The 20,576-nt window shown below is 33.4% G+C and overlaps 1 protein-coding gene across 2 annotated transcripts; it reads left to right on the top strand.

The window, feature by feature from the left end:
* The first annotated feature begins 735 nt into the window (after nt 1–735).
* On the top strand, nt 736–20,082 carry LOC149084359 (phosphatidylinositol 4,5-bisphosphate 5-phosphatase A-like). 2 transcript variants are annotated; one of them, XM_089234739.1, is made up of 13 exons: nt 736–1,066; nt 1,927–2,017; nt 2,421–2,540; nt 4,878–4,986; nt 6,650–6,766; nt 8,904–9,011; nt 10,382–10,449; nt 12,098–12,209; nt 14,506–14,615; nt 15,147–15,303; nt 15,873–16,007; nt 18,178–18,483; nt 19,106–20,082. In XM_089234739.1, exons 2-13 carry the CDS (start codon nt 1,977–1,979, stop codon nt 19,124–19,126), a joined length of 1,404 nt encoding a protein of 467 aa, XP_089090865.1. In that variant the 5' UTR covers nt 736–1,066; nt 1,927–1,976; the 3' UTR covers nt 19,127–20,082. The 2 variants fall into 2 exon arrangements, with proteins under 2 accessions (XP_089090865.1, XP_089090866.1); XM_089234740.1 differs by lacking the exons at nt 736–1,066; nt 1,927–2,017 and adding an exon at nt 4,681–4,711 and having other exon boundaries at nt 2,424–2,540.
* The last annotated feature ends 494 nt before the right edge of the window (nt 20,083–20,576 follow it).

The following is a 20,576-nucleotide window of genomic DNA, read 5'->3' as shown; positions in this document are numbered from 1 at the left end:
GCATATTTCTCTAGTTGGTTTCTTAATTGAAAAGTTACTTGTGTCCATCAACATCGTAAACGAAGTGCTGTAAGGGGCCGTTCAAGTATTACGTAAGCAAATTTTTAGCCATTTTTGACCCCCCCCCCTTGTCAGCAAAATTTCGTCATCAGCTCTGCCCCCTCTGAACCCTAACTCATATTTTCATAAAGGGTGGTTGATGACGTAAGCATTTTCAAAACCCCCCTCCCCCCCTTGTCATCAAAAGTCAGCAAATCGGAAACCCCCTTCCATCGATGATGACGTAATACTTGAACGCCCATAACTTAAGACGCCTTCAGTATTAAGGAGTTCTACCCTAACTTGGAAAGAAATCTAAATTCTCCGGGAGGAGGCATTGAGCTATAAGTAAAGGAGGAGGAGGGGGAACCACGAGAGTTTACAAAACCTTCACTAAATGACGCTTTTGATCAACTCTTCAAAAGATGGGAAGATCCGTGAAAGAGCGCCGCTTCATTTTAGTCAGCGAATTAGAGATGGGCAAAACGGTTCTTTTCTGTGAGCGGCTCTGAACAGCTTCCCATCGAGCTTACTAAGTAATATGATACTAAGTAAGTATAATCGAGTAATATAAGCTCGATGATAAAAGCGATAAAAGTACTATATTCGTATTTCTGGATGGAGGAAATTATTCATAAATCTCATTGGTGGAAGAGTTCGACAAAGAACTCGGTAGATGGTAGATATCAGTGCCTGATTGGCGTGGATCGTATGTGCTAAATTCTCCATGAGGAAGCTTGAACAGACGGAGTTGAAAGGTCTTTTTCTAATATCTTGTGGATGTAAACAAGATAAAAAAAAAAGAGGAAAGTGACAACAAAAATTAGTTAACCAGGAAGTCGTGAAGATGCTGCTGATCTCGTGGTTAGCTCTTCATGTGTGAAAGAAAAATCTGAATTCCGCATATATATATATGTATATAATTTACCTGGTATGCTTATTTTTCCCGCTTTCAAGTTGGGGGAAAAAGAACTCAGAAGTTCATGTTTCCATGAATTTAATTCTGCGGAATAAATGTGAAGAGAAGGTATATCGAGAACGATCTCATAATTTATCATAATTTTCTTGAAATTTATCCTAAAAGCTTTGTATTGAATAATTGAATTCTGATTATGAATATGCATATGTGAACTTTAAATTATCCATATTGATATATTGCTGATAACAAGGATCTCTGATGAATTCAAATATTGCTGCTTAGATAAGATTTATCAGTGCTCGTTGCTATTTTTAACTGATGTATCGTTGGGCAATGACTTGCATTCCAGAAGTTTTTAGATATTCTGGAACAGTGTTTGTATTTCTTTGTCCCCTGTGGACCATATTTTCATGACCCCTCCCCTCGTCCAGAAGCGTTCTGTGTATTAAGCTCTTTCCACTTATTGAACTCATTTTTACATTAAATTTACAGTGAACAGAAGCTTTATAAATGAGGTCAGTCAATCCCCCCCCCCCCGCTTGAAATTGAGTGAGCCTACCCAATGACTGTTTGCATACATTAAGTGATTCAGTAAACTAAATAAGTAAAGTAAGATTATCAGAAAGGTATAATGAGTAAAGTTTTTTTGTTTCATAAGGAGTTATGATATTACATGATATATTTATAGAAGCTTCTGGGCTTATGTTAATTTAATTTATTAAAATGTTGAAAATTTGAACAAATCTATACAGTAGAACATTGATCCTCCAATGTAATTCGGGCAAGCCTATAGCAATAAATCAAAATTTCCAGAAAATTGCACAACTTAACCTATGTCTTAATATAAAGTAGGACTTGACAAATTGAGTTGCCACACACATTTCTCTTTCCCGAGCTAGTAATCCCATATTAAAATTAACAATATGATCATTTTTAAATAATGAGATGTTTTTTTAAACCATTTTCAGGGACACGTATACGTATAAACGTTTGTGCTGATCTTCATCAATTTATCCTCATGTGTTCATCGGACAGTAATGTTATGCTGATGGACTTTAAGTAAGTAAAGCACAATATGTATTTTCACTATCTAGCTCAGGTGTTCTCAAACTTTTTCTACCCGAGGCGCCCCCTTTCCCCTATTCAATGCTCATCTGCAAGCTTCGCCGGCTGCCCAGAGCTGTTTAACAAAGAATATTTTTGAAAAACCATTGTCAGGGTCACCACTACGTGCCACCTCTGATAAGGTTGAAGGTGCACCAGGGTGCAGCGCCACACAGTTTGAGAACCCCTGACCTAGCTTATTTAGTGTGATTGCGATCTTACACTTCAATTCTGGTGTTAATTTTTTTTTCCTTTAATTCATTACTGTTTTTTTTTTGGAAAATTTAATAGATGAATGCTTATCTGTAATTTCTTATAGAATTTTTTTTAAACTAAATTTTCTTCCAATGCATTGCAGAGTATTTGTTATGACATGGAATGTCGTTGGGAGACCTCCTGTGATAAACAATTTATCTTCTGTTTTGGGTCTGGAAGAACCTGTCAATGTTGCCAATTTACCTGATATATATGCATTAGGGTGAGTGTTAATGAAAGTTTCAAGCAGAATTTATTTAATTGCATCTTTTTTTTTCCTCATTTATATAGGCCATTTTGTTTAATGCTCCATTCTAGCATTCTTTGATATTTACAACAGGTTTTCCAGCAACCTGAAAAGTCAGGGAAGAGGAAAAGATAAATGTCAGAGAAAGTTAAAAGGAGAAAATATTTGGGAAAAGCAAGGGGAATATGTGAAAAGCAACATCAATTTTCAACTGTCAACATTGAAAAACATTGTAACAATAATAAAGGGAGCTTAATTTTATCTGACAAGTCGCAAGCAAGCTGATAAACATCGATCCTAGTGTTGTTTTGCATAAACATGAATGCATTGAATGACTCGTAAGTACGACTCATAAAGTATGAGTCATTTCTACTGGGGAAAGCAGTACTGCTGCTTTTCCAAGCCAGAGAAATTGCACTCTCTAGTGGTTAGTGGTGCAGTGGTAAGATGCTTGTATTCCACCATAAAAGTTACTGTCAGGGTCCACAGATTTGATCCAGGGGGGGGGGGAAACTTAGGAAACAAGTTCTTTATTTACCAAGCCTGGGGGCAAACACCAGTAGATGGCGCATTCATTTCCCACCCAATTCCATCGGTAGAAATTTTCCATATGACGATATGACCAGAGATAAATGCTCTTGTCTGGAGCCTGGCACGCCCCTGCACTACGCCACATGCTGTCCAGAAACGACACCCTATCACTTCCGTTCACCAACTGCCCATCTACACAGACCATGGATGCTTGGCATACTACGACGAGAGGAATCAAAGGAAAAGATAAGAAAAATGGTGAAATTCCTTGAGGAACATCCCGAGAAGATAAGGGATCCGTCTCCTCCAGCTCCTGCAACTCCGGTACCAGCGCCGTTAAGGAGATCGCCGCGTCTTCACCCTGACTGTGTGCTGGTGGCACTGTTTGCGAGCGAGGAGCAGGATGAATCCCAAACCTAATTAATGACGTTTCGGAGAAATTAGACTGACTGTATTGAACTGCCGGAGTGCAATGAGGTGCTCTGCCGTTCTTGTCATTTGATACAATCCTTGATCAATCAAATTTCTGATTGCGCCTTTTGCGATACGATTTTTATACAACTTTTCATGATTATTTATTATCCGTGCCCGTTGCACTTTACTTTAACTTGATTAATTTGATTCTTCGATTTACATAATTTTTGATTTCTTTGCACTATATGTAATCTTTGACGTATCAATAAATTTTGGTTTTACCGGAGATGCCCTGTTTCCCCCCCCCCCTCCGGGGGAGGGCGAAGTGCTTACGTTGCTTCTTGCGACAGAGCCTGGGTGTCTCGCGGTTTCTCCAGTATCCAGCACAGCTGTCCATAGAACCAAGGCCCATCTTGCATCTTAGCCCATAGCCTAGGGTCTCATATCCATAGGAGGGCCTACATCGATCTTGTACTATGATTTTTGAGTGTTAGTACATGTGTAAATATGTAATTTCCTCTTTCCTGCTAAATAATGGGCCCCCAAGTACACCATGCACTGGGACCCACGATGTTCAGACGGCCATGCATAGAATCCACACATGAAGGAAGCTCACTTAGCCCAGGGTAGGTGCGAACCCAGAGTGATGTGTCAAGAAGGGTGATTTATTGTGTAGGTTTTTTTGGATCATCCCATGTTTTACACAAATATATTTTCCCACATAATTCGACTCTTGGGAGGAATGATCATCCCTTTTCTGTATGTGTGGATGGATAGGGGGTTCCAGAGATATCAGTCTTATTAATACAAATTTTTTGTTTATAAATTTAGTTTTGGCTAAATTTAGTTCAATAAGTAGAAAAGGTCTTGCTCCTGGATGTAGGGCCCTAGATAAAACATGAGGGCACGAGAAGAAAATGTGGTCAAAAGGAGGCCACAGGATATGAAAAAAGCTTGAGAAATATTAGTGTAAGAAAAAAATATATTTTATTGGTTGTTATGTGAAGTCTAGTATTTGCTGTATTACTATTGACCTTTTTTTTATGTAGAGGTTAGAAACAAAGTGAGTATTTTTAAAAAAATTACTCCTAGTTTTTTTTTTTTCAAACATAAAAGTGATTTAGCATCAAGAGTTTCTATTTAAAGTAAATTTTTTTTTTTGCAAATACAGGTTGTAGCATATTAAAGCAAAAAATATGAAAGTAAGTTTGGTACTTTGTGTCGAATTGGTCTGATTTACAACTGAATCATAAATATTGTATGATAGACATAGTTATTTCTCTGTATCTTTGCATTCTATATCATATTTTAATAACATTTTCAGAATGTGGAATTTCAAATAGATTGATTCTCGTTTAATTTTTTTAGGTTACAAGAGGTCAGTGCCAAACCCCAAGATGTGCTCATGGGCATGTTATTTAGCTACCCCTGGGTGCATGGCTTCAGGGACGTACTCTGTAAATACGATTATGTAAATGTAAGGAATCTCTCTGGAAGTTTTCTCTCTCTCTCTCATGGGTATATTTTATAACCCACTGCATCTAGCAGAAAAAATAAGAGGAATGTAAAGAAAAAAAATTGTTTTATATTTTAGAACTCAAGTCTTGACAAATCTCTAATTTGCTATACCAATTTAAAAAATTGGTATTTGCATCAAAAATGTTCTGTGTGATTACCATATTGGATCTCCTGAGGACAACACAAAATGTTTTCTAATTTGACATGTCATAGCTGCCAAGTCTGTCAGATTTTTACTCCGTATCTCGGAAAATTTTCTTACATCTGCCGATTCTTTTTTTACTTTGATTGAAAAAATTAATGCTGTGGGGGAAAAATAAGTTTGAAATAATTTTCCTTAAAAAGTGTTTTGTTTCTTTTTTTTCCTCCCAAAATGATGGAATGTGTAGATTGTTGCCACTGTATCAAATCACAATGAAATATATTATTTCGGTGAGCGAAAGGGTACCAGTTTGTCATGTTTTTGTCAAAAAAAGACTAAATTTGCCAAACAGATGCTGTCTGTTTGGCTACCAACGTAATACCTACCCATAATCCAGCTAGCCAGCCGATGTAGCTTCGGGAATGATGAAAATCTCCTAATTTCCCAGGAGAATTAAGACGTAGGATGCTTATGGAACAGGAATGTGCGCCTAGAATGAGCTAAAACACCAGGGTGTCCGAACATTGGCTGACTTGGACCAGGACTCCATGTGGCGCAAACATGACATCGATTCGTCGTCGTACGGCATACGTGACTATAACTTGTGACATCCAATAAACGCTGACGGACCACGATCAACGGAACTTTGATTATCGAGTCCAGACGTGCCAAGGACACTATAATATCAATTTAGATTTTGATTCTTAGATCATGATTTATCATAAATATTCCGTTGATTTATACTCCTGTAATTGGACTTGTTATTCTGTTATACAAATTTATATAGGTATATATACTTATACATATTCAGTATAATTCCAAATGCACCCATCTTTTGGGAACGCTTCGATATCTCCTTGAGATGGGAAGCGGGGTGTGTCCTGTCCTTCAATGTTCAATGGCTACCAACGATAGCTTTGACCACACATCCCATTTTTTGAGTTCGATGTCAGTTTTTTATTGGCTTGATTTTGATTTCAGTGTAGTAATGACATACAATTTAACCTACTGTTGGTCAATAATTTGCAACTGTGTTCTAATTGGTGATAGCAGCACTATGTCACAATTTTCTGAAGGGGAAAAATCCCCATGACTTCTTTCTCATCTTGAAAAATCCCTACTTTGTTTTTACAAAAACCCTTTTCATATTTGTCTAGTTTTTGTAAGGATTTTGTATCTGCTCCCTTATTGTTATTCTACAAGGGTGGCAGATATGTCATGTTAAGCAGCATAAAAAAAGAGACGCCCAGTCTCTAAAAAGTCAGGTAAATAAAAGATTATTTTTTATTAATTTTCTCAGGAAAAACAATGCTTAAGCTCCTCCTATTTCGCTGGCATCAATTTTTTTTTTATTTGTCAATTCCTGACTGCTGCATTTCACACCTTTTCTTTGATTCAGTATAATCTATACTGGTGGTGCCATTTGAAAACTTTTTTTTTTTTTACTAATATTAGGATTTCTTTTTAAAAAATATTTCAGATAAAGCATATAAGACTGGTTGGCATAGAATTGTTCTTGTACGCAAAAAGAAAGCATGTGACTCACATACGTAATATACAGACATCCTATACTCGATGTGGTCTGAAAGGAATGTGGGTAAGGTATATTATTTTGTGTTGAGTTCATGTTATGTGTATTTTAATGATTTAGAGATAAAAAATTTGACAAAAACTGTTAGCATATCAAAAGTAGAAACTGATACAAGTTTAGGAATTGTATTTAAAGTATTTTTCACAACATATGTCTTCATCTGATTGTGCTTGTGATGAGCTTAGAGCAGGATGGGGGGGGGGGGGTGTTGGCCTATTGAGCTTTTTGATAGTGTTACGATCTATAGACGATAGATGGCGCAATTTATTCGATGGCTCTCAGAAATATCAAAATCTGTTGATACCGGTTTCGGTATTTCACAAAGGCATGCGATTGGTGAAGAACTGGTGGAGGGTTGGACAGAAGGTTACGCCCATCCAGACAGTGGCGCCACAAACCTGATACTATGAAATAGAAATTTGGGGAATGTTCTTTTTCTCAAAGTTTCGACCAGAGCTATAAATATGAGGCGATCGCAAGAGAGAGGTAGATTCCAGAATACCAGAATAGAGAGACTATGAAAAGTCAGTTGTGATTGAACTTTGCGAGAAAGTTGTTAGCTCTCTGATTAGCTTGTAAATATGTGTAAATTGCTGTTCTGTAAATAAATCTGTCCGTCGAACCACTTGTTTTGCAATCTCGAAGTCTTGTGAAAAATTGCCCAGAACAATAGCATGTTTGGTATAGCATAGTAGCTTGCAGGTTTCATTTTCAATATGGCCCATACAGGGTGAAAGGTTGAAGACACTTGGCTTGGTGAAAAGTCATCCTCTGATAAATTTATTGGCATGTTTGAGAATATTTATGGCCTTACAGCTCAGATTTGTAAAATAATGGTCAGTGGAGTTTAAACAATTAACTCCACCTCAGTAAATATATCTTTTTAGAAAATGAAATATAGAAAAATTTCAATGAGTATGAAGTTAAAGCTGTCGTCTTCTTCTCAATAAATTTTTTTTCAAAACTCTCAGCATGAGAAAATCTGAGACCAGCGCTGACCATTATTTAACAAATCTGAGAAAACAGTTTAGCAATTTCATGGACCAGTAGAAATAATGAAATAATGGCCAGTGCTGCTCTCAGATTTGAAATTCAGATGAATAATTCTCAGCTTAAGCAAATAAAAACTAATATAGAAAAGTTATTTTAGTTATTGAATCTATAATTATGCACCGGCTATATGAATTGGGCAAAATCTTTTGCTGACCGACAGGAAATCCTCATAAATTTGCACTGGTCTATGGACCAGCGGTTGAAGAACACTGCTCTAAAGTCTGACCTTCTCCCATTTGTGTATAGCTCTTGTTTTTGTAGAGAGAACCATGGTTTTTGCAGTTCATCTTTTTAGAGCAGTTTGTTACAGTTAATTTTTCTCACTGTGTTGGCTTGTTCAGTGTTCTTCAGCCGATGACAGTCTGTGGAGGTTTCCTGCTGGTCTGATTTACTAGCTACTTGATTTCAGATTTAATAAATAAAATACCAACTCTATATTGTTGTTTTTGTTTTTTTTTTGCCTCAGCAGTCTGCAAATTATTTATTTATCACATTTCTGCGTATGGCAAAAACTGGGGGGGGGGGGGGGGGGGGCTAAAGGAGACAACTGCCCCCCATTGGCAAACTTTTAAGGGGCAAAATTTTTTTACAAGGTTTAGAAGGTAAAAACAGTGTTGTAAAATCATCAAATTTACTTTATAGGAAGAGGGTAAAATCATACTTGGCCCCCAAACAAAAATTCTAGTTGCAGTCATGTTTCTGCTAGTCCATAAAATTGTTCCACTGTTTTCACCGTTATGGAAAGATCACTGGGTTCTTTATATTTAGCTTACTAGTTTGAATAGCTTACTGTAATCATGTAGGGGTATCCATCCATGATATACATGTTGGAAAATATCTGAGGTCTGGCCAACTTTCATTAATTTCCCAGATACTGTCATATGTGGACATGATGGAGTGGGCCATTACTAGAAAACCGATCCTGATTTGACTAAGTTGATTAGTTTTTTTTTTTCAGTTCCTTGTCAAATTTAAGATCTATCATTTTGCTTGATGTTTATTTTTTTAGGGAATCGCAATAATTTTTCACCCTTGCATATTATTTTCTTTGAACCTTTGTATGTACATTAAAATATAATTTTTCCACCAGGGTAATAAAGGTGGAGTCAGTGTTAGGATGTCTGCATATGGGTGTTCATTATGCTTTGTCAATTCACATCTTGCAGCTCATGATGGGGAAATACAACAGAGAATCGAAGTAAGTTCTTGTCATATTCTGGTCCTCTAATACTTGCATCTTTTTTTTAAACAAAAATTTACTGATACTAATGTTAGGAATAATGATAAAAAATGTGTTTAAATTTTTCTGTTCTATTTTGTATAATATTACTTGTGTCCATAGGGATTTCATTTGATGTCATATAATTCTTGATTATTATCTCTATAATAAATCACTATAACATAGCTGCCAAGTCTCCCAGATTTTGCAGGAGGCTCCAGAATTTTGACTCTCCGGACTACTATGGACTCCCAAAAAACTTTTATCTCCCAAATTTCGCCCGTGATTGTAAAAAATCCCTACATTTAAGGAAAAAATTATTCCCCAAAAACTTTTACCCGAAAAAAAAACTGCTGCTTCATAAGCATGTAAATTGTCACCGTTTTGCCAAATCACAAAAACTATTTCATTTTTGGGGAGAAAACACAAAATTTTCCAATCAGCAAGCATCAATGCAGCCTTTTGAAATCCAAAATTAGCATGATTGTGTGTATTTGCTTTATCCATATGTCCTGTTTCGAGCCCGATGGAGATTTTTGGTCTGCAAGATTTGATTTTTGAGAGGTAATTTAACCCAAGGACTTTAGCCTACTGGTTGGCCAAGATTAGTGATGGTTTTTGCAATGGGGAAATATCATTAAAATTTCCCTTTTACTAATAAAAATCCCTAAAATGAAAAAGATCCTTTATTTTTGTATGGAATTTGGATCCGTGCGGAAACCTCCAGAATTCTCATTCTCTAAAGTTTGCAGCTATGTTATAATACTCATTATTTGTGTAATTAATTAAAAGATACAGGGTGATTCAAAAGTAATCATCTGATTTCAAAGTAATATATTTCAAAACATATTACATATAGCAAAATTGATAATACCTTGTAAGCAACAGACATTTGAAGTTTTTCCACCGCTTGTTTTATCATGTCGTTCTTTAATAATGTGGCACACATGCTGGCCCACCCAGCATGTCAGTATTGATGTTCATAAAAGCAGTGGTAATTCTTGAATTCATACAAAGTAGTTGACTATGGGAGCACATACACAGCGTCTTTAATGAAACCCCAAAGGAAAAGTCACTTGCAGTGATGGCGACTTTAGAGGTTCGTCTGATAGGATGGCGACTGTGCTCCATATTTTCTTCAGTATGCTCATTGTACTGAAGCAAGTGATGAAGGTATATTGCATATTCCAAAACACAAAACATTTCTGAAACGTTGAATGTGTGAGAATAAAAATCTAACCTTTGCTTTTTCATACCCTATTTACTATTACAGTGCAATTTATATGTTTCAAGCTATGTGTATTTTTTTTAAACCGATGATTATTTTTGAAATCACCGTGTACTTTCAGGACTACAATCTTATTGTGGATACTCAGCGCTTTGTTGACCCACAGACAGAAAACATAATAACACATGAGTGAGTTTGCTATCCTTTTTCAGTTTGCTTAATTGTGTGTACATTTTTTTCATTTGCATCTTTTCGAATCACTGAAATTGTACTTTCCTGTACATTGGTGATATATATATATATATATATATTCTTTAATTCTGTGACTGACATTATTTCATGCAATATGTTTTGTACTAGATATTTGATGTTTTCAGTTGTTGATGACATGGCATGCACAAAATTTTCGGATTCAGTGGGATAAATAACATTTATAGTGCAGTGCATCAAGTTTGTGTTTGTACGAACAGGGACCAACATCAATCTAAAAAAACCTTTAACTGCACAAATACAGTTCAGCCTCTATAACTTGGCTACCCCGATAACTTGACATTTATTATTTCCATAGTTACTACTTTACTACTCATCCACTCTGGTCATATCGGCATTCTTCACAGTTGGAGTTGGGTGGGAAATGAAGGTGCCATTTATTGGTGGTCGACCCAGGCTTTGTACGTAAAGAACATGTTTTCTCTATACTTTCTTCCCCCAAATCAAACCTGGCTGTAATGGTGGAAGATGAGCATCTTATCACTACACCACTCGACACTTATTTCCATGGCCGGCACAATTCAATAAGGAAAAATCTCTCTAACTCGACACATGATGACCTCATCCCACTTAAGTCGACTACGATTTATACTGCGTTGTCGCAACTGATTTTCAGAAATCCCCATGTGTTGATCAGTTTGAAAAACTTTACGACATCATGCGTGTGTGTTTCAAAAATTCTATGTTTCATTGTGTTTGTTTGTTGATTGATATGTGTCTAAGCTTTTCTCCCTCGGTTTGGGTAGAGTGTAGTTTCTGGTATTCCTCTGTTTAGAACCAGTGAACCACGAAAGACATGTGAATGCTTTCTGAATTTTTTGAGTGAGAGATTGTCAAGAAACCTAGATCAAAATGTTTCAAGTGAGAGGAAAAAAAGTTATTTTGGATAATTAAACACTGCTCATTTGCTAATAACAGAGCTTCCATAACAGCGATCAAAATATGCTTTTCCACATAATTTGGGATTTTTCTCAATACGAAAACTTTTCATAGAAAATTGCAAATGAAGAAATTTTATCAATTTGGGAATTGTTCAAAAATATATTGGCACATATACATATTAAAAGAATTTTTAAAAATTGTTGAAGGTGAAATGAAACCTTGCTAACTTGACACCTCCTCCCCTAATGTGAAATGTTTTCGATTCTCTCGGTTTGTCCGGTTATCGAAGTTCCACTGTAGTTGGAAACATATCTCTTCATACTTGCAAACAGAAAAAAAATTCTTTTAAGATCAGTTTAATGTTTGTACTTACCTTTGGGAAAAATAGATTGACACCTACACAAAAATTTATTGGTTTGCCAAATTTTAACTCACTAAAAAAAATGATTTTTTTCTACAACCATGAGCTCGCTAAAGGTAATAAAAAAAAAATAAAAAAGAGGACTGGGTTAAAAGGTGAGTTAACGTGTTCAAGGGATAAAGGGATATTCGTGATGTCTGAAGCATGAAATTACCCAACATTTATACCTTTACTATGAATTTATTTTTATAATTTAATATTTTACTTTCTTTTTGATTTAAATTTTCTTAATAGATTTTATACAAGAGTTATATATTTTTTCAGTTATGTGATTTGGTTTGGAGACCTGAACTTCAGGATAGATGACTTTACTTCCGAAGAAATTTTAGATCTTATAAAAAAAAAGCGTTTGAATGACTTGCTTAGCAAGGATCAGGTAGATTATTTCTTTTGCCACTATTTCAGTTTTCTTGTACAGTCAAACCACTCTTTCTGAAAACTCTATTCCTCAAAAAACTGATAAACTACATCACGAAGAAGAAAAAAGTTGCTGCATTTACTGTACTAAATTTATGCATTTTCACTTCTCTGTTTCAAAGTAATTTTCGAAATTTATCTATCTCAAAGACCAAACCACGGTGATAATAAAAAAAAAAAATTAATGAATTCCTTTTTTTCAATCATTTTTTAACCTTTCCTTTTTTTCACCTTTAACAAATCTTGCTTTATTCTGTGAAAGAAATTGATAAGAAAAGATATTTGTGATTGTATTACAACCCATTGTGATGATGGATCTTGTGGATTATGGTTGGATACTGTAATTGACAGGGAGGGGGAACTATATTCGCTTAAAAAAAAAGAGGTGTATGTTAGGTGAGAGGTTAATTCCTCCCCCCATCGAAGAGTCTGTATCTGCTTAGGCTCATAGCGTAGGTGCACACATAACTAATAAGCATAATAAGCATATTGGGATGTACATTGAACAAACAAATGGCTTTGGTCACAGACAGAGTCCAAGAATTGCGATGTTACAGTGATAATTCAGATCTGGTAGTTCATTGAATTCTAACAATTTTCGAAACAGTGCTAAGATGCAACAATTACTTAAAAACATTTTGATCTCAAAATTTAATTTTGAAATGTGGTTTGTGCAAATGGACAGTTTACTACAAACTTGCAGCACTTTGACGGATACCAAAATTATTGCTGAATGCATGGCCAACTCGGGTGACAAAAATGCAGCAGAAGATCCAGAGGCAGAGTGGCTACTAAAACAAAAATTTATTCTGTTGCCCGAGGCCATTGCTCATTTTATTACTCCCCTCCCCGCAATTCTGAATGAAAAACGGTAAATGCAGCACCCTTCCTGATCCAGCGTCCAGGGCACCAGACCTTATCTCCTTAACTCAGCGCTGAGCCAAGACAGCCAGAGAAAGCAGAAATGAAACACTGATAGACCTTCCCTCCCCTAGTTGCAGTCCTGTCTAGAGGAATTTTAAAAAAGTGACTGTAAAGAATGCTGAACATGCTGTAAAAACACTTATTTCTGGGGCAAACTGAGAAGATTGAATTCAAATTATTTGCAGCTCTTGCTAATATAGATGACACTGTGAAGGCTCTTGAACAAAAAAAAAAATTGTTAATGTATCTGCAAATAGAGTGTAATTGAACATTAATTGTGTAACTTGACAAAAAAATGCTTAATTACTCTATGAAGTCTAGTGTTTTGTCTTTCTTACACAGTTTTCTTAACTTACAGCACTATTTTTTTAATACTCCTTATCTCGAAATGTTTTTTGGTCCTATCAGTTTTGAGATAAGCTTGACTGTATATGTTTAGTGTAAGAGCATTATTTACATGTAAATTCCACTTGTTGTGAAAATCATTTTTTTTTTGGTTTTTTTTGGTTTTTTTTCATGCAGATTAGATTAAAAGTTCTCTTTCTATATGATTTCCTTTGAAAATTTCATAACATCATTTTCATTAAAATAAAGCATATTTTAATATATGTAAGAGTGAAGTGGAGCTTGAATGAATATTTTTTAAAAATTATTTTTTTAGAATGATACTTTTAATTTATAGGTCTTTTATTCGATGCTTTTACATACACACTTAGACTGTTAGGTACACACACAGTTACACTTCTGGCACAGCTCATTAGGTAGTAAATCGCCCGTAGATGGTGATAGACCCGAGTTGTGCTCTGTTTGAAAGAAAAAAAAAATGCTTTTGTTAATCTTTGATTGATCAAACTTTGCAATTTGCCATAGTCGAAATTAATGCTGTTTGATATCTAAATATATAAAAATTGATTTTCTGTGTGTGTGTATGTTCTCCAACTATCATTGCCAGATTTTGTATATATATATATACTAAATGGGACCTGACTTGAATGATAGGTTACTTTAAAAGTTTGTCATAGATAGGCAAATGCCCGAAATGGGCAAAAAACTGTCGGGCAACAATGGTTTCTTGGCCTCTAATCACTTTCAGAATGTTTACTTTGGTTACCATGGTTCCCTAGCAATGTGTTTCAGACGTGTATATGCCTTTAAAATGGTTTACCATTTCTTTAATGCTGCCAGTATTATGTATAATAGTTTATATGCCTTTATAATGGTTTGTCACTTTTTCAACTCAGTAATTGAAAAAACCTGTTCATTTCTGGGTAATATAACTAGTTGGTTATAATATCAAACTATTTTATTTACCATATATATTTTTTATTCAGCTTCGAAAGGTCATGTTGTTGGGTCAAGCTTTCTCAGAGTTCTGTGAAACACCTCCATCTTTTTCGCCTACTTACAAGTTCCACATTGATTCCAAGGAGTATGATACTCAGTAAGCCATCATTCAAATTGTTTATTTGCGACATAAGGGAAAGGACATGCTTTATCATTAATACAAATAAATATAATAAATATTTTATTATTAATACAAATTCACAAGCCAGGACAGGTGAATTGTCTAAAATGAGGTAGCTGAAAAAAAAGTGGCCTTTTAAAGTATAATTTTTTCAGAATTAGCAATGGTTATTTCATTGATGAAAGTGCATAGAGAGATCATTTCAAAGCTATTTTCATTCTCATTTTCTTTGAATTTAATTGGTTTTGAGGAACTATTTTAGCATAATTTACAAAGAAAAGGTATTTGAAGGAAACATTTATTTTCTGGATATTATGCTGAGGTGAACTCGGGAAGAAAAGTCACGTCAGCATAATATCCAGAAAATAAATGTTTCCTTGATATCTTGGGCTGAGAAAAAGCCATCTATCCCTCTGTAAAAGGTATTTGTTTCAGAAAAATATTGTAAAGCATGTAGATATTGATGAAATTTGCATTTTGGAAAAAAAATTGATATATTTTTTCAAGGAAAAGAAAGCCTGCTTGGACAGATAGAGTTCTCTTCCGCTCAACCCCTAATGCATATGAAAATGTTACTCTGAACCTCAAGCAGCTACATTACCACAGTCATGAGAATATTACACAAAGCGATCATAAACCTGTAACTTCAAGCTTCAATTTGAAGGTAAATAAATTTGTATTGGAATATTTCATAGCATTAATATGTTTTTTCTGAATTTATTACATAATAAAGCAACTCGCTAATAAGCAGCTAGTGCAGTTTTGAAGCTTCTGGCTATAACTATTAAAAGGATTAAATCTTGAGTTAAGTTTTAAAGTTCCTTTTCATACTTACTCTAGAAAGTTTTTATCAGATCTCGTTATCATGCGAGCCTATCTTCCTGTTAAAATGTCTAGCCGAAGGGAGCAACAGACTTAGAATGATACAAATATTCAATCATAACAATCATTCACAGTATGAAAAATAGATGGCAGCACTAAAATTCATACTCAACATGCAATAAGTTATTACTGGTCATGACTGATAAGACACATTTTATTGTTTCCTTTAAACGAAATAAAGACTGGTCAAGTGCAATGCAGTACTGTCAGAGAAGAAAGCAAAAATTGAATAGCAATTGTTTTTTTCCACATAATTAATTGTATTATACCTTGTACATTTTTCCCCCATCAATGTATTTTTTAATTCAACAGGCATTATTAAATATTTTTAAACCTATAAATGTCTTTCAGGTATTCACTCAGCCTGACGAGGTTTCTGTATACTTCATGCCTATTTCCCAATGGAAAATTAATGAGGACTGTGTAGCTTATTACACATACAATGGTGGAGATCCGCAGACCTATGATTGGATTGCATTGTGCAAGGTTGGCATTTTTGCATTTCCAACATTTTTTTTCTGTTTTAAGTTTGTTTTGCGCAATTTTCTAGAAAACATCAGTTATGTGAATCTCAGATATTAAAACCAGTTATACCAAAAAAAAGTTTATATTATTTAAAAAATTTAAATAATTTTAATTTTATTTTTTGTTTATTTTAAGTTTTTATTTTAAGTTTGTAAAATTGATTATTTAGACTACTATGGGCATTTCAAAATATAAATAATATAAATTTTATAAGCAATTTTATGGTTGGTAAGTTGTGCTGTTATTGTGTTCATGCATCTAATTTCCCAACCTAAATTAATCAGGATTGCCTTTATTCCAGTTATATCAGAGAATGTTTTGCTATGTTGATTAAAAAGAAAAAAAACATGTAAATTGAGTTATTTTTTATTTATTAATTATTAATAAATAAATAAAATGTAAATCAAAGATCTGGAATAAGGACATTTTAAATTTTTAATAAATCAATCAGATTAAAGTGAAGATTAATAAAAGATTTTAAATAAAGATTGTTTTGAAAGAGACTCTAACATTAAGAAAATTTGCATTGTGAAAATTAAAATTTCAATTTATTTCACTGTAAAAGAAACTTGTGACGAAAATGTTTAAAATAAGTTTTTAAGAGAAATTTTATTTCGAAAGTTTAGTTTATTCCTTGAGTAACAAAAATTATTTTTTTTAATCAACCAAAAATCAGAGTTTAATTCTTTAAGCGGCATAGCAGAAATAACTGAATCCCCTATAAAAAATAGCATGTCTTTTTTAATGAAGTAGGCTTTCTTTTGATTTTTAGCAGGTGCCATGTAAGGAGTACAGGGAGAAGTGTTCCATTGAGAAATAAACTTTATAAAATGTGTGGGTGTGTCAATGGGGAAAAAAGGGACTCTTAGTGAGGCGAGATATTTCATTAATGTCCATTAAAGCGACAAGTAAAAATGAATTGTTATGTAATGTTTTTTAGCTTTTCAGTTAATATTAAAATGATAATGAAAAATTTAAATCAAGGATCTCAAAAATAAAGACATCAACCAAATTTTTAATAAATTAGATTCAATTTAAGATGAAGATAATTTAATGAAGATTTTTTAATTAAAAAACATTTTCCATAATTTCTGTTTTGGCTGGGATGTTTATGATGTGCCAATAAAAACAAGAAAGTTTTTAGAAATTTCTATAGCTTTTTACATGTAACAGCCTCATATGAGCTGCATTTAATTTTTGTTCCTTTATAAACACTGCAATGAAATGTTATTAATATCAGTATGAATTTTGTTTCTGATTTCCTGTGCTCACTAACACAGCATTAATTTAAAAGTTGACATGTAACTTTTGAGTTAGTATTTTTACATTTTTACGCTGATTTAAAATAACAAAATATTGCCATTATGATAATAGGCAAAACCATATTGTTATTGGAAGGAAGATATGGTCTGTGTGCTTGATCATACAGACTGGGAGGTATTGAATCAATAGGTTAATCAATAGCCAGCAGTCACATTGTTGGATTTTTTGCTGTTTCTGAAAGAAAACACTGATCATTAAAGTTATTTTTCCCCCATGGTTTCTCCATGTCTATATTTTTACACCTTTTTTATGTTAACCTACATTATGTGAGACATTTAATGTAAGTTGCTTTTGAAATCAAATTGAGTGATAAGTTAAACTTATAATATATGATTTTTTCCCCTATATTTAGGATGATCCATATAAGCTAAAGTTTAAATTAAATTGGTGGTTTAATTATTTTCAGAAAGTTCTATTTAAGTACTCACAGCCCAGCCACTGATAATTCCAGTGTCCCCTTGGAAAAAAGACATCTCTTTTGGAAGCACTGCTTTTGATGAAATTAAAATGTTTGACTAATATCTGACTTGTATTATTTCTTTATTTTTTGACTATTAATCAAAAATGATCATGGAAAAAGGTAAAGAAAAAAGTGTGACAGGATCTGTGTGAGAGCGGCTAAAAGTTATCAATTAACTGTTAAAGCAGCTGCTTTATTGTTGGAATTAAATTCCGATTCTGGTGATTTAATTTTGTGATTTTTTTTCATTCAACTATATTATCTATTCAAATCTTCAATTTATTTATTGTAAGAATTTAGTTAAATATCCTGATATATATACACACACCCATGCTCCTTCTCTTATAGGCAGACTTGAAAAATCTGGAGGATCATGTGTCATATGTGTGGGTTCCAACTCGCCCATCAAGTTTGGCTCCTCCATTAGTGGCATCACAAGTCACTTGCAATGGTGTAACAAATGATCATTTAGATGTGCAGCAACTGCAGCAGCAACATTGTTTAACAAATTCATCAACTCCTGTGAGGCAGCAACGAGGACCTTATTATCGTGTGGCATTTTCTGATCAAACTATTCTCATAGAAGGAAGTTATGTACTTGTCTACTTCAGCTACACTTTCGATAATGTTCTTGGAATAAGTGAGCCATTTAATGTAAGTTGCTTTTGAAATCAAATTGAGTGATAAGTTAAACTTATAATATATGATTTTTTCCCCTATATTTAGGATGATCCATATAAGCTAAAGTTTAAATTAAATTGGTGGTTTAATTATTTTCAGAAAGTTCTATTTAAATACTCGCTAGAAGATAATGCAAAATATTTGCAAATCAGTGTCAGTTTTGTTTAATATTTTATTTTCATTTTATTTATCAGTTTTAATTAAGTTTTGAGTTTACATTGTCCTGGAAACTAGTTACCTACTCAAAATTCTTTATAGAAACTTTTTTTATTTGCTAATGATATGCAACATCTTTCTTAAAACTTTGTAACTGGACTAGAAATATACTACAGTTATTGCATCATTAAGTCATCATTACAAAAGCACAAATGTTATTGTTTTGTGAACCAAAAACTCACTGCTTTATTTTATTTTTCAATCTGTGAATAAAAGTGATTTTGATGGTCCGATTGGTTGTTCTCTAATGATCCAGTTCTACAACTGGAATTTTTTCTCAAACATGGCTGATGTAAATAAAAGGTGCCAGAATGTGAGTGTGTATTTGTTAGTCGATATTGTTTATAATTTACCTTATTTTTTTTTTTCCTTCCTCCAGGTTATTGGTCATGATGAATGAATGGTCTTGGATCAGTGCAGTTTTGCTCATTTGTAAAAATTAAGAATACCATATCATTTTAATCCTGCACTTATTCTGTTAACCCTTCATCTAAGGGTGTCCATAATTCCATAATATGAAAGAAATTATTCCACATTCGTATAAATATATATATATATGAATGATAAAAATATGTGAATGAGTATATATATGTTTTTGTGTGTGACAATTATGTATAAATGTTACATTGGTTTTGCCAACAAATAATTATTATGTACGTTGTTATGTCAATTAGATCTGAATGTTCAGAAGTAATTTCAAAGATGTTACTTGCATCCTGAAGTAGTATTTTTAGTGTAAATTTTGTTTTTAAACCATTTTGAAACTTGTGTTATTTAAATGCAGGGAATCATGTTGATATAGTATTTGTTATAAGCGTGTAATGTTTTCATATTTTATTTGATGGTTAGTTTATAATATATTCAATGTAACGATATACTGCCTTTCCTAATCAAAAAAAATTGTATTTCACGGTTGCACATTTTATAGTTTAGTTATTAATGTATTTTTCCTAGATATTAATGTATGTGCATGTACAAATGTGCAAGTGCATGTCTAAATAGGTGTATTTTTGTATTGCTTGGATAATGTTTTACGTGATTGTTTGTCTGAGGTAATCGTTGATCACACTTTTGGTCAGTGCCTTTACAACCCTTTTATATTGATCAATATGAAATTATTATTTTTTTCTATTGTTAAACTACATAGTTGGATATACTGTGTATGTTTTTTACCTATAATGCTCTAGAACAAGTTCAATCCAAGAATCTGTATGAATTTTTATAATACATGAAAGAAATGCAGTTATAACTTTGCTTCTTTTTCATAAAAAAAAGTTCATTGCATTAACTAATTTTCCACTTAGCTAAATAGAGTGTAACTATTTAAAATTAATCAGAGACATTTGTGCCCCCCCCCCCTGAAAAAAAAAAACAAGGTACATGATTAAAAAGTAGTATTTCGAAATCATTTAATCATTTAAAAAAATCCTGTTTAATATTTAGTTTTCTTCAGTGCCACAGAACCCTCTGAGAATATTTCATTTTATCGAATGTGTGCATATAGATCCTTCATTTCTCTGGCTGCATGGAATATATAAATAAATGTAAAAAAATAATAATTACTATAAATGAAAATGCAGCAAGAGTAAAACAACTGAATGAAATTCAATAAGAAATAAATGCATATATTACTTGAAGAATTAACTCCAAATAATTTTTGAAAATGCATTCTGCAAACATAGCAAATGAATGTTCAAATTTATCTGAGAACTTTGAAGAGGGCACATAGATCATCTGCATATTTTTGAAATAATTTTATCCACTTTTCGGTGATAAATATGTTTAATACTTAGGACTGCATGGGAAATATATGTTGAGTTTGTTGCTACTTTTAAATGTGTGAAGAATGA

This window comes from Pholcus phalangioides, unplaced genomic scaffold (assembly GCF_987345545.1).
Source record: "Pholcus phalangioides strain wild (caught in Gottingen) unplaced genomic scaffold, Ppha-v1.0 ptg000008l_1, whole genome shotgun sequence".
In the NCBI taxonomy this organism is placed as follows: domain Eukaryota; kingdom Metazoa; phylum Arthropoda; class Arachnida; order Araneae; family Pholcidae; genus Pholcus; species Pholcus phalangioides.
This window is presented reverse-complemented; position numbering and strand designations above follow the sequence as displayed.

What these genes read in the sequence shown, in the direction of transcription:
- LOC149084359 (XM_089234739.1), top strand. Translation starts at nt 1,977, where the DNA reads ATGTGTTCATCGGACAGTAATGTTATGCTGATGGACTTTAA. An exon ending in GTTATGCTGATGGACTTTAA is followed by an intron (nt 2,018 to 2,420) that starts GTAAGTAAAGCA and finishes AATGCATTGCAG; the next exon opens with AGTATTTGTTATGACATGGA. An exon ending in GTAAATACGATTATGTAAAT is followed by an intron (nt 4,987 to 6,649) that starts GTAAGGAATCTC and finishes AAAATATTTCAG; the next exon opens with ATAAAGCATATAAGACTGGT.